This window comes from Ascaphus truei, chromosome 15, assembly GCF_040206685.1.
Source record: "Ascaphus truei isolate aAscTru1 chromosome 15, aAscTru1.hap1, whole genome shotgun sequence".
Classification (NCBI taxonomy): domain Eukaryota; kingdom Metazoa; phylum Chordata; class Amphibia; order Anura; family Ascaphidae; genus Ascaphus; species Ascaphus truei.
In genome coordinates, this window is record NC_134497.1 from 9,809,689 (window position 1) to 9,821,374 (window position 11,686).

The 11,686-nt window shown below is 44.8% G+C and overlaps 1 protein-coding gene across 6 annotated transcripts in view; it reads right to left on the minus strand.

Annotated features, from left to right (window-relative positions):
• The window catches only part of NFATC2 (nuclear factor of activated T cells 2), a 111,253-nt gene that overhangs the window by 81,127 nt on the left and 18,440 nt on the right, over positions 1-11,686 (minus strand). For 3 of the 6 annotated variants that reach the window (XM_075571548.1, XM_075571546.1, XM_075571547.1), the window contains exons 2-3: positions 3,908-4,943; positions 275-443 (exon numbers count right to left, since the gene is read on the minus strand). In XM_075571548.1, coding sequence (XP_075427663.1) covers positions 275-443; positions 3,908-4,943 — 1,205 coding nt within the window. The remainder of the gene's footprint in view (positions 1-274; positions 444-3,907; positions 4,944-11,686) is intronic. The other 3 variants (XM_075571550.1, XM_075571551.1, XM_075571549.1) reach the window with 2 other exon arrangements.

Consider the following 11,686-nt stretch of genomic DNA (forward strand, 5'->3'; position numbering starts at 1 on the left):
ACTGACCGCCAACCAGCCAACATTCGAAAGCTTCTCTCGGGAAGGTGCGTGTCGCAAATGCGAGTGATTTATACGATGTTGCGTTGGAACGAGGGAATTATCAGGACGACCGCACAAAAATGATACATTTGTCAACAGAAAATGAGGAAGTCTCCATCAGACATAGGCGGAGTTGGTCAGTACGATGGATGGGTTTAATGGCTTGTGCTGCAGAGTCTAACACCTTTAACTGCCACACATCACCTTCTCTCTCCCTTAGCTTGGCCGGTCTTACCTGGACTACTGGGTGACCTCCTGTAGGCGCTTTGACCGCTCCGCGGCTGCCCTCCGTCTCATAGTGTGCACGATGGTGAGGTTTGGGCTGCACATCAATCTGCAGCTCGTAGCACCCGGCCTGGCTGGACAGCGGCCACTCCAGGGGGGGAAGTTGAGAAACGGGGATGCTGAATGGGACAAAGGACACGTGGAAATTCAAGAGTGCTCTCAGAATAGGCATGGACGGAAAGAGGACATATGCCCATCCATTCAACAAAGGGATGGAGAGATAGTCAGTGTAGTGAACCTGCTTCCATATTGGAGTTACAATGAGATGTATCTGCACTGTAATGCATGGGTGGTCAACTTCAGTACTCAAGCCCCCCACAACAGGTCAGGTTATCCCAGCTTCAGCATAGGTGGCTCAATCAGAGGCTCAGTCTTTGACTGAGCCTCTGATTGAGCCACCTGTGCTGAAGCTGGGATATCCTAAAAGCCTCACCTGTTGGGGGGTGGGGGGGGAGCTTGAGTGCTGAAATTAAGCACCCCTGAGCTGAAGGCGTCATGGTGAAGGTGTAATTGTGTAATTTCCACTGTCCATAGAAATATAAATCTATTCATGAACAGGAATGCATAGGATGTTTTGGACAGGAGAAGTTGCTAGCCGTTGAAGGATAGCTCTGGCAGCCAATGGGTTAACCCATTTGTGCCCAACTCAAGTCCTCAAGACACCCCCCTCTCCAACAATTCAGGTTTAAAGGATATCCCTGCTTCAGCACAGGTGGCTTAAATCAGTGCTGAAGCAGGGATATCCTGAAAACATGACATGTGGGGAGATTTTGAGGACTGGAGCTGGGCACCCATGGGTTAACCCCAATACCATACGTGCTGACAATTAAGATTTAAATGAAACCGCTCACGTTCCTGTGTTTTTCTCACAATACTCTTCTGGAAACCACCATCTTTAAAGATGTGTGATGAAGAGCTACTCAAGAATATTTGGGGGGGCATGTGTGTGCAGAATGTGCTCTGTTTGTTTTCACTGATGATGCAACTATTATAGTGATTCAACCAACATTCAGTCGTCTAAATTTGCCTCTTTTCTGGTGATTGTATACTGGGCAGAGAATGTTTTGCATGCAAATAAAAGTGCATTTAGTGTCTACAATATATCTCTCTACAATCTAACTCAACAATCTTTCTCTCTCTCTTCAGTCTCTCTCTCTCTCCCTCTCTACAATCCCCCTATCTCCCTCTCATCTCTACAATCTCTATCTCACTACAATCTCTCTCCCTACAATCTCTCTCTCTCTACAATCGCTCTCTCTCTACAATCTCGATCTCTCTACAATCTCTCTCTCTACAATCTCTCCATCTCTCTATAATCTCTCCATCTCTCTATAATCTCTCCATCTCTCTATAATCTCTCTCTCTACAATCTCTCTCTCTACAATCTCTCTCTCTACAATCTCTCTCTCTCTACAATCTCTCTCTCTCTACAATCTCTCTCTCTCTACAATCTCTCTCTCTCTACAATCTCTCTCTACAATCTCTCTCTCTCTCTACAATCTCTCTCTCTCTCTCTCTCTACAATCTCTCTCTCTCTCTCTACAATCTCTCTCTCTACAATCTCTCTCTCTCTCTACAATCTCTCTCTCTCTCTACAATCTCTATCTCTCTCTACAATCTCTCTCTCTCTACAATCTGTCTCTCTCTACAATCTGTCTCTCTCTACAATCTCCCTCTCTCTACAATCTCTCTCTCTCTACAATCTGTCTCTCTCTACAATCTCCCTCTCTCTACAATCTCCCTCTCTCTACAATCTCTCTCTCTCTACAATCTCTCTCTCTCTACAATCTCTATCTCTCTACAATCTCTCTCTCTCTCTACAATCTCTCTCTCTCTCTACAATCTCTATCTCTCTACAATCTCTATCTCTCTACAATCTCTATCTCTCTACAATCTCTCTCTCTCTACAATCTCTCTCTCTCTACAATCTCTCTCTACAATCTCTCTCTCTCTACAATCTCTCTCTCTTCAATCTCTATCTCTCTACAATCTCTCTCTCTCTACAATATCTCTCCCTACAATATCTCTCTCTACAATCTCTCTCTCTCTACAATCTCTCTCTACAATCTCTCTCTCTCTACAATCTCTCTCTCTCTACAATCTCTCTCTCTCTACAATCTCTCTCTCTCTACAATCTCTCTCTCTACAATCTCTCTCTACAATCTCTCTCTCTACAATCTCTCTCTCTACAATCTCTCTCTCTCTACAATCTCTCTCTCTACAATCTCTCTCTCTCTACAATCTCTCTCTGGCTCACATTTAAAATAAACAAGAAATACATTACAAGATGTCATTGTCCAGTCATTTCGAGGTTCTAGGGACCTTACTGAAGGTGACCTTCCTGCGAGCAGAAGATGTTGTTGTTTTTGTTACAGGACTTTATGCATGCCACGAAAAAGGGAAATCTCTGCCAACACATCCCTAATAATGTTTATAAATATTGCTCTTAAATAATTGTATCAGAGAAATACTGTGTAATAATGCGTTATCGCAAATATATATATACACACACACACACACACACACACAGATATGTATAACCTGCATATTTGCTATAACACATTATTACACAGTATTTCTCTGATACAATTATTTGAGAGCAATATGCATGTACAAGTGTATATATATATATATATATATATATATATATATATATATATATATATATATACTTACACACGTCTTGAAATGTTTTTTTATGACTGCTCCGAGACACAGAGAACTGATTGCTGCAAATTTTAAATAGTCAAAGCAATACAAAAGCAGTGTAACAATAGTTTGGAAAATGAGTGTTTTATTACTGCGTGGAATGTCACAACCTAAATCAAGTGCAGGAACTGGATATTTATTTAAAAACAAATGTTCTTAAAAAGGTGGCTTAAGCTGTAGCAATATGGTTTTAATTATACTAGTTCCATTATTATTCTATGGCAGAGTGATTCCCAAGTTCCCATAGTTTTGTTTTTACATTGCCTGCCCCCCACTCCCCGCTAGAAAAATATTTGCTTCCCGAACTCTTAATTAATAAATCTTGTTACCTACTCAGACTATCGCTAACACAACTGTGTGACCGATCCCAGGCCGTATAGTGTCCTGAGCTCATGGGGGGGAAACACACGCATAATAAGGCCCCAAACTGCCCCTCTGTGTGCAAACAACATGGGGGGGGGAGGGGGTAAGGCTGCCATTCACTGCCGGAGCTTCCAAAGCCATGCCCCACAATGCCTTGCCGCTGTGGATGCAAATAATCGTGGGGACCAACTTTGGAAGCTCCTGTTGTAGTTAACAGCTATACCCCCAACGCCATGGTGGAGTTTGGAGCCTAAGTGTGCAGTCCCCACACGAGCTCAGGAATGCGCTATACTGCCTGGAACCCGCCATTACAGATTTTGTTCGGCAAACTCCTTGGCCTCATGAACTCGTAGGGGTTCCTGACCTCCCTGTTGGGAATCACTATTCTATGGTTTATTTCTAAGGGCATGTACATCTCATTCTATCTTCCCTGGTTTTCTAGAATACAGTGTGATAACAGAAACAGGTGTTAAAAGGAAACAAAGAATCATGAGAAAGATACTGAATATACCTGTAGTAGGGCATTGCAGGAACCAGCTGCTTTGGCCAGGTAGGTGGCATTAGTAAAATCGACTCTGGACCTGCATTCCTCCTCTGCTCCTGCTCATACGTCCCAAGGTATTCTGCGGTCTGATAAATATGGCACGGCATGCTCTTGTGGGAAGACACTGGTGAAGGATCTGGGCTGGTTTTCCACATTTTTGTTGGGACGCCACATGAAGGATCGGTAGTAAGGGTATTCATGTCATCCATAAGATGAGTAGAGGCAGAAGGGTGATTGTAACTCACAGAAGAGTTATCGTCCCTTAAGTAGACACGAGGTGAAGCCTGGGGAGGAGAAGGGGTTCTTGACTGCCGTGGCGAAACGCTGGGTTGTTGGCCAGTGTGAAGCTCTGCACAAGAGTACCTTCTTTTTGAGCCTGGGGATGACGACCGTGAGTTGGGACGAGGGGATGGAGAATGTGGTCCTAGGCAGCTGTCCTCTGTAACGCTTGCTTGTGGTGACATTGTTGGAGAAGCTCTAGGAGAATAATGAGTATGGATGTTTTGAAACTGTGGACACAGGTCATCATTAGGACCATTATTTGGTGAAACACATGGCGATGTGTAAGGAGAGAAATTGGTCTCTGAAATGAAACTTGCAGAAGAACCACTGCTAGCAGGGCTCAAGCAAAGTGGCTCTCGGTATCCCTCATAGCCAGGGATTGGCAAAGTAGACCTTGGGCTAGTAGCAGCCGAGTTCAGCTGGTGGTGTTCTACCAAAATATCTGAATCTCTGCTGCGGAATGAACCACCTGAGTGAATCAGTTCATGAGATGGCGTGATCTCAATCCTTGGACTCAAAGCTGAAGCCCCAGCAGCATTAAGAGGGTCCAAGTAGTATTTTGGCCCTAAACTATCTGTATGTCCATATCTGCCCATGGGATCTGCAGAAAGCCTACGATAAGTCAGAGGGCTGTATGGCTTGAGGCCATATTCGGAGACATCATCATGAGGGTATGCAACTCCAGAAGGTGGGCTGATGATTTTATGTGGAGTAGGTTCTTCTGGAAAAGAAGGGTCTCTTTAAGACTAAATATATCTACATAAAGTGAACACTTATGGATATTTAATAAACTGCCAATTGATTTCAAATATTATCTACATCTTACATTAGTATGGGTGGGGAGAGAGAAGGAAAAAAGAACATAACGAAACCCAAATTACATTATTGAATTAACTGCAATGTAACCTCCACAAATCTACTTTCTGAAATGGAAATACAATATTTGGAGTTTGGAGCCCATCAGTTAAAGTTACAAATCTGTGCTTGTGGCCCCCTGCTGAAACAAGTTTGCAGAATAAGCAATGAGTTTGCAAACATCTAAATCCACGTAAACAGTACATGAAGGGGATATATACATCAGGTTTAGATAGAGGATTACAGAATACTGTATGTTTGAGAAGCCTGGTCTTAACTTCTTAAGGGGCATATAAGGTTCTTTTCTTTTTTTTTTAAAGGCACAACAACTTCTGTGGTGTAAGAAACTGGCATTTTCCAAATGATTTACAGATTTTACGAGTCACATTAGGATCACTGTCAGACATGCCCCAAACCGCCAATAAGCTAAATATATACAGTGCTGCTAGTACATGGTGATGGTGAATGCCCTACTAAGAAACCACCCTCCCAGGTCACCCACAGTTCTAGGGTGTTTGGTGTAATGCGGCAGGCAGAAGCTTCTAGGGAACCATGTTAACATGAAGCATAAGGTGACAGTGAGTGCTCATTTGCATGTCATTACCCAGAATCTCTTGCTGCAGTGGAAGCACTGTATGCTAAGAGATACAGGGGAAAAGCATAGTTGCAGACCTGTCATTTCAGAATTGACGTTATTGGGTGCGAGACATGCAAAGCCTGCTAAAAAGGTGAAGGATAAGATGGACAATGCGTAACCTGGCGGTCCCAAAGGAAAATAAATACAGAGCTGACGTTGGCTTCTTCGCAACACAGCAAGTAAAACAGGTCCACTCGTCTGCACTCAACTACTGTACATCTACACCTCCAGCTCCATCTCTTGTAGGCCTTATAGTTCTTACAGTGCCATTGCTAACTATAGTATTATTAATAGAAGTATCCTCTGTGCTTATAATGCCGCTGACTCCAGTCCTGAAAACTCTTGTAGTTTTACAAAATCATATCGAAGTCTAAAGACTGATCACAACGAAACACGGAAAACGTAAAAACAAAACCCATGAGCTCCCTTAATCATCGGGATTAGACAGGAACAAGCTTATTTACCGCAGACTGGGGGGTTTTGTTTACATTTTCTTCCTGTAGTTTCTAGAACAGGCTTTTTTTCCGGTTTTATCCCCTGGTACCTTTTTCGTGGGTTACTGCCAAGGGCTGTTGTTACAGACAATCCTATTTCCTCCATAGCAACCTTGTGTAATGTCACCAGAAGCACAGAAAAGACATTTGTCATTTGTTCCTAGAATGGCCCAGGAATATTGTGTAACCGTGCAAGTCATGTTAACGCAATGATGTAGCAATGCGTTGGTCACTGGTAACACGTTGTCTGACTCATGGGACCACTACAGCTAAACACAAGCCCAAATTATTATACATAATAGGGCGGCAAGAATACCTAGACCAGGAGTGACCAACTCTAGTCCTCAAGGGTCACCTTCAGGTCAAGTTTAAGGATATCCCTGCTTCAGCACAGGTGGCTCAATCAGTGGCTCAGTCAAAGACTGCACCATGTGCTGAAGCAGGGATATCCTGAAAACCTGACCAGCTGGTGACCCTTGAGGACTGGAGTTGGCCGCCCCTGACATAAGCTGATCCAACCGGCAAGTTGTTCTTCCAGGCGTACCGCCTTGTTGGTTACTAGTGAGGGTGATGTATTAGTGGAGATAGGCAGAAACAAAAGATGGACCCAATTGTCAGTATTGTTTTTCGGCTTAAAACTGTGGTCTAAAACCATGACAGTTAAAACATATAATGATGGGATTTATTGGTCTTTGGTCCACATATCCTTCCCATGTTTTCTACCTACTCTAAACCGTCATTGGAGCTGTAGATTTGTCCTTCGTGACGATCCCAAGCATTCCCCACTCCGCTCTGCTCCCGGAGCACTGCAATCCAGCAGACACCAGCACTGCAAACCTGGCTCCATGTCACCATGAGATGGTCCATTCCATTTTTTTCCCCTAGCACTAATCCTAGTGCATTCGGGTTAGTATCGGAACGGTTTCCCTATAAATAATGGAGATTTGGAAATCATAACTGTACTCCAATCTCATAATGACATGTGGTCAGGTTGGCAGTACTGCCCCTTTGGCATGGAAGATATTAACATGCTATCCCATCTATTCAAGAATTTACTGACAACGATGTCCACCTCACAGGGTGTTCTTCAATAGTCAGGCATACTTTTTATTATAGTACATTTCTTTAAGACTGTGCCCAAACCACTCAAAACCAACATAGCTGCCAGAGTATAGAAGACGCATCTAGAATGATGACTGCATATGCCTATATTCCTATGCATGGTATCTCCTACTCTCTGGCTTTGCTAAAGAAAAATTTACAATGCATCTGATCTCAGACGCGCTATTAGAGAGGGTTGGGGTTCCTTACAGTGCATCTGATCTTAGACACGCTATAAGAGAGGGTTGGGGTTCCTTACAATACATCTGATCACAGACACGCTATTAGGGAGGGTTGGGGTTCCTTACAATGCATCTCATCACAGACGCGCTATTAGAGAGGGTTGGGGTTCCTAACAATGCATCTGATCACAGACGCACTATTAGGGAGGGTTGGGGTTCCTAACAATGCATCTGATCACAGACGCGCTATTAGAGAGGGTTGGGGTTCCTTACAATGCATCTGATCTCAGATGCGCTATTAGAGAGGGTTGGGGTTCCTTACAATGCATCTGATCACAGACGCGCTATTAGGGAGGGTTGGGGTTCCTCACAATTTCACAATATAATTATAGGGTTCCTTAACCAAAAGGTTAAAAAAAAAACCACTGCACTAGACAAATCCTGGCTACGCCCCCGTTGCCCACTGAAGCAGAGGGTGAGATGCTCCACCCTCTCAGAATTGACCACTGCGAAATACATACATGTAAAGTTCATTGCCAGAGGGGCCCCGACACTGCAGGCGCGTAAAGAACAAAAGGGTTAAGTCAAAACTGGCAACAACGTATCCGTACGTGTCCCAATTGACTGCTACAAAAAGAAGCCTCTTCCTTTAATCTTGTAACATTAAAGGCTCTAGCGGTTGAGTTTAGACATTTCAAAGACATGCCATGCTGTCCGGCTAAAACCCTGGTATGTTACTGTGATTGTGTCCTAATTATTTCCATGCTGGTAACAAGTGCAAATCATTTTAATTATGGTTTTTTTCTGTTCATTTGAAGAGGAAAGAGAGGACCGCGTTCTGGGCTCCCACGGAAGCGCCGGACACCATCGGCAGTGCAGGGAAACCGGAGAACGACTCCACTTCCATTCCCCGGTGAAGGGACGCGGCGGGTCCCGGCATCGCGGTTTTACCGGATGGAGCGGCGGCACTCTGGTGCTGCAAGCCACTCCGGCAGCCACAGGGTTAAAAGCAGATTACCGAAACTCCTATAGGGTCAACGCCAAAAAATGCACAGAAACAAAACGGACCGTTCGATGCGCTAAAAAGCCGGCGCTGCCGGGCATATTCAGGAAGAAAAATATACGCGTCAAATGTCATTTGCTGCAATGCCGCCTGGAATCGGACACGGGAGCCTCACTTCCCTCGGGTAGGTGGAAGGGCGACCATTGGAGGAAGACAAGGGGAGATTTGCGGACGCGACTTCCGGGCGAGATGCAAAACTCGCAGCGTAACAAATAGCCCATAAACACGGAAATGTGCAAACCACACGCCACTGCAAAACTGGCGCAAACCGGGCACGGAAACAACAAGTGACGGTGGGTGAAAAAAAGGCGACAACACAAAAACCTCCACCGTGCAGTGTACAGGAAACACAAATACCGCGTGTGGCGTGTTCACGTGTCTCACACAGGACTGCCACCCTGTCCTTCCCCATTAGCTCTTAGCATGCAGCGCTTCCACTGCAGCCCGGGATTGTTATCTACTGTACATTTAAAGGGTGTTTGTCACCTTTTTTTTTTACCCATCATAACTTCAAGGCTATACCAGCAACCAACATACCACGGATGAGACCCAAAAGGTCAAAAAATACATCTGTCTGTGAGTAGGTTACTGGCTCTGCACTTCTATAACTCAGGCAGTGCTGAAAAGCTGTGTAATACGGCAGACATAAGCTTATAAGGGTCCCATGTTAAAACGGACGTGGAGTAAAAGGTGACGCTGTGTGCTCATTTGCATGTCACGTCCCAGAATCCCCGGCAGCAGTAGAAGCATTGTATGCTAAGCGGTAATGGGGAAAGACAGGGTTGCAAACCTGCCAGACATTGAAGTGGTATTTTTTTTTTTAATCATAACTGGAGCCAAATAGTGTAAAAACATTTTTTGCAGTTTTCACACAGTGTGGATTTGCGATAAAGGTCTTAATGCAGCAATTCTCTCCCCCTCCCCAGAAGCCTACGTGAGTTTAACTCGTGTTAATGTCAGTATCTTGCCTCCGGAGTCTGTCCGGCTGCTCTCTGGTTAAAAAAATTATTTGCTAGTTTATAATTTATAAAATTATTTGCTAGTGTATATAGTTTGCTAGTTTATAATGGTATATAAGCTATATTTACTAATATTTTTTTTTTTTTTTATTTCATGATTTTCTCTTCTGAGTTTAACGTGGTAACCTTAAGACCGCACTGGACTCTGTAGGCAGCTCCATCTTAACCTCCTGGACAACTTCAAATCCCTTCAGGAGATATTTCAAAACGTTTATATTATCAAATTAAAATAAAAAATAAAAAAATCATTGAAATGGTCAAGAGGAGATTTTTAGAACCAAGTAAAAAAAAAAAAAATGGCGGTCTGCGTGGACTGCAGCGTCAATGATTACAACGAGAAGTATATCTGTGCAAAAAAAACGATGGGGGTTATGCACTAAGCAGTGATAAGTGGGTTTTCTGGGTGCTATGCACAAAGCAGTGATAAGTGGGTTTTCTGGGTGCTATGCACAAAGCAGTGATAAGTGGGTTTTCTGGGTGCTATGCACAAAGCAGTGATAAGTGGGTTTTCTGGGTGCTATGCACAAAGCAGTGATAAGTGGGTTTTCTGGGTGCTATGCACAAAGCAGTCAAAGCAGTGATAAGTGCTTTTAAGTGAGATAACTGCCTTTATAGCGTGATACTGCCTGTTGTGAGATTCACAAAGCAGTGATAACAGTGCAGTATCGTGCTATATTGGCTACTTAAAAGCACTTATCACTGCTTTGTGAATCTCACAGAAGGCAGTATCGCGCTATAATGGCTTTTTATCTCACTTAAAAGCACTTATCACTGCTTAGTGCATAACCCCCAATGTGTTGGCCCAGAAAGGCACTTCTCTTAGTTGAAAACTAGGGGGAGAGCACTTTGTTCGATCCATATACCGGAGACATCGCACAGAACGGACGCCCTGACAGAAAGGATACGGCGGCCTCTGGGCACGGAATTCTTGCACACATTCTCACCACATCCTCAGTGAAACAGCTTCCTTGTTTGCCAAGCTACTGATAATCACACTGGCAAATTCGCAGAATCTATTTTCGGTTCTCGCTGCAAAAGAACGTCACCAAGACGGACTCAAAATGGAGCAGAGGCTTCCTTCGCCAACCTCCCCGAATTGCAGGGAGATTCCTAGGTGCAGCCTCCGTGAGGGTGCAGGAAGCGGCGCGCGCACGCCGAAATTCTAATAGCGTGCTGCGGTATACAGTAATCCGGAGTACAATATTTGACATTTATAAAACAGCTACTAAAAACATCTGCTAGGACGATAAAAAATGGCCGACAATATACGCAGCGCTACATTCATCGCTACGGCGATTCAATCTTCATTCATACAGATGTAGCCAAGTCTTCGGTGTCGGCGCCGCTGTCACGTAACCGTGGTGGTTGCAGCACTGGAGGAATAAGGGGGGGGTATAGACCCACCGACCGCAGCAGACGCGGCCTCTGGCGCCGCAGACTTATGCTTCTTTGACCGCGCCGCATGGGACAGCGGGTCTTGCTACATCCGTGTCATTCAAGGGCAGTTCTGATCACCCAAGCGTCTCCCGTACACCCCAAGTTCCCGACCTCCGTGTCCTAAATACCAATACGTGAACTTCAACTTCAGCTCCCAGCAAAGTGACGGAACGCCCCCTACCCGGACGGGGAAATCCAGATGGTGCTGGAAGGCCCAACATCCTGTACATATCTTAAAGGAGCAATCAAACCAGCCATTTTTTATTTACATAGGATTGAAGCAGGGGGTCTCCGGAGCTGAACCCCATTAACCTCAGCTCTGGGGTCCCCCTGCTTCCTGAGATATTTGAAGGGGGTGCTGGTATCTCCTCAAAGTTTAAAGCTCCAGCGTCAGGCGGGCCAATAGGAAGCCACACAGGATGATGTCACGGCTTCCTATTGGCTCCCAGGACGCGGGAGCTTTGAAAATCAGCCGTTATATGAACCCCAGCTAGCTCAGCCAGAGCAGCTACCAGCGCCCGCCACAGAGGTAAGTATCTCCGGAAGCAGGGGGTCCCCGAAGCTGAAATTAAGGGGTTACTTGGATGAACGGCGCTGCTTGGATTACCACTGTAATGGATTCCGACCCTTCTTAGTATTGCACTTCGGGGGGGTGTGGGGGGGTTACCTTTCAGGG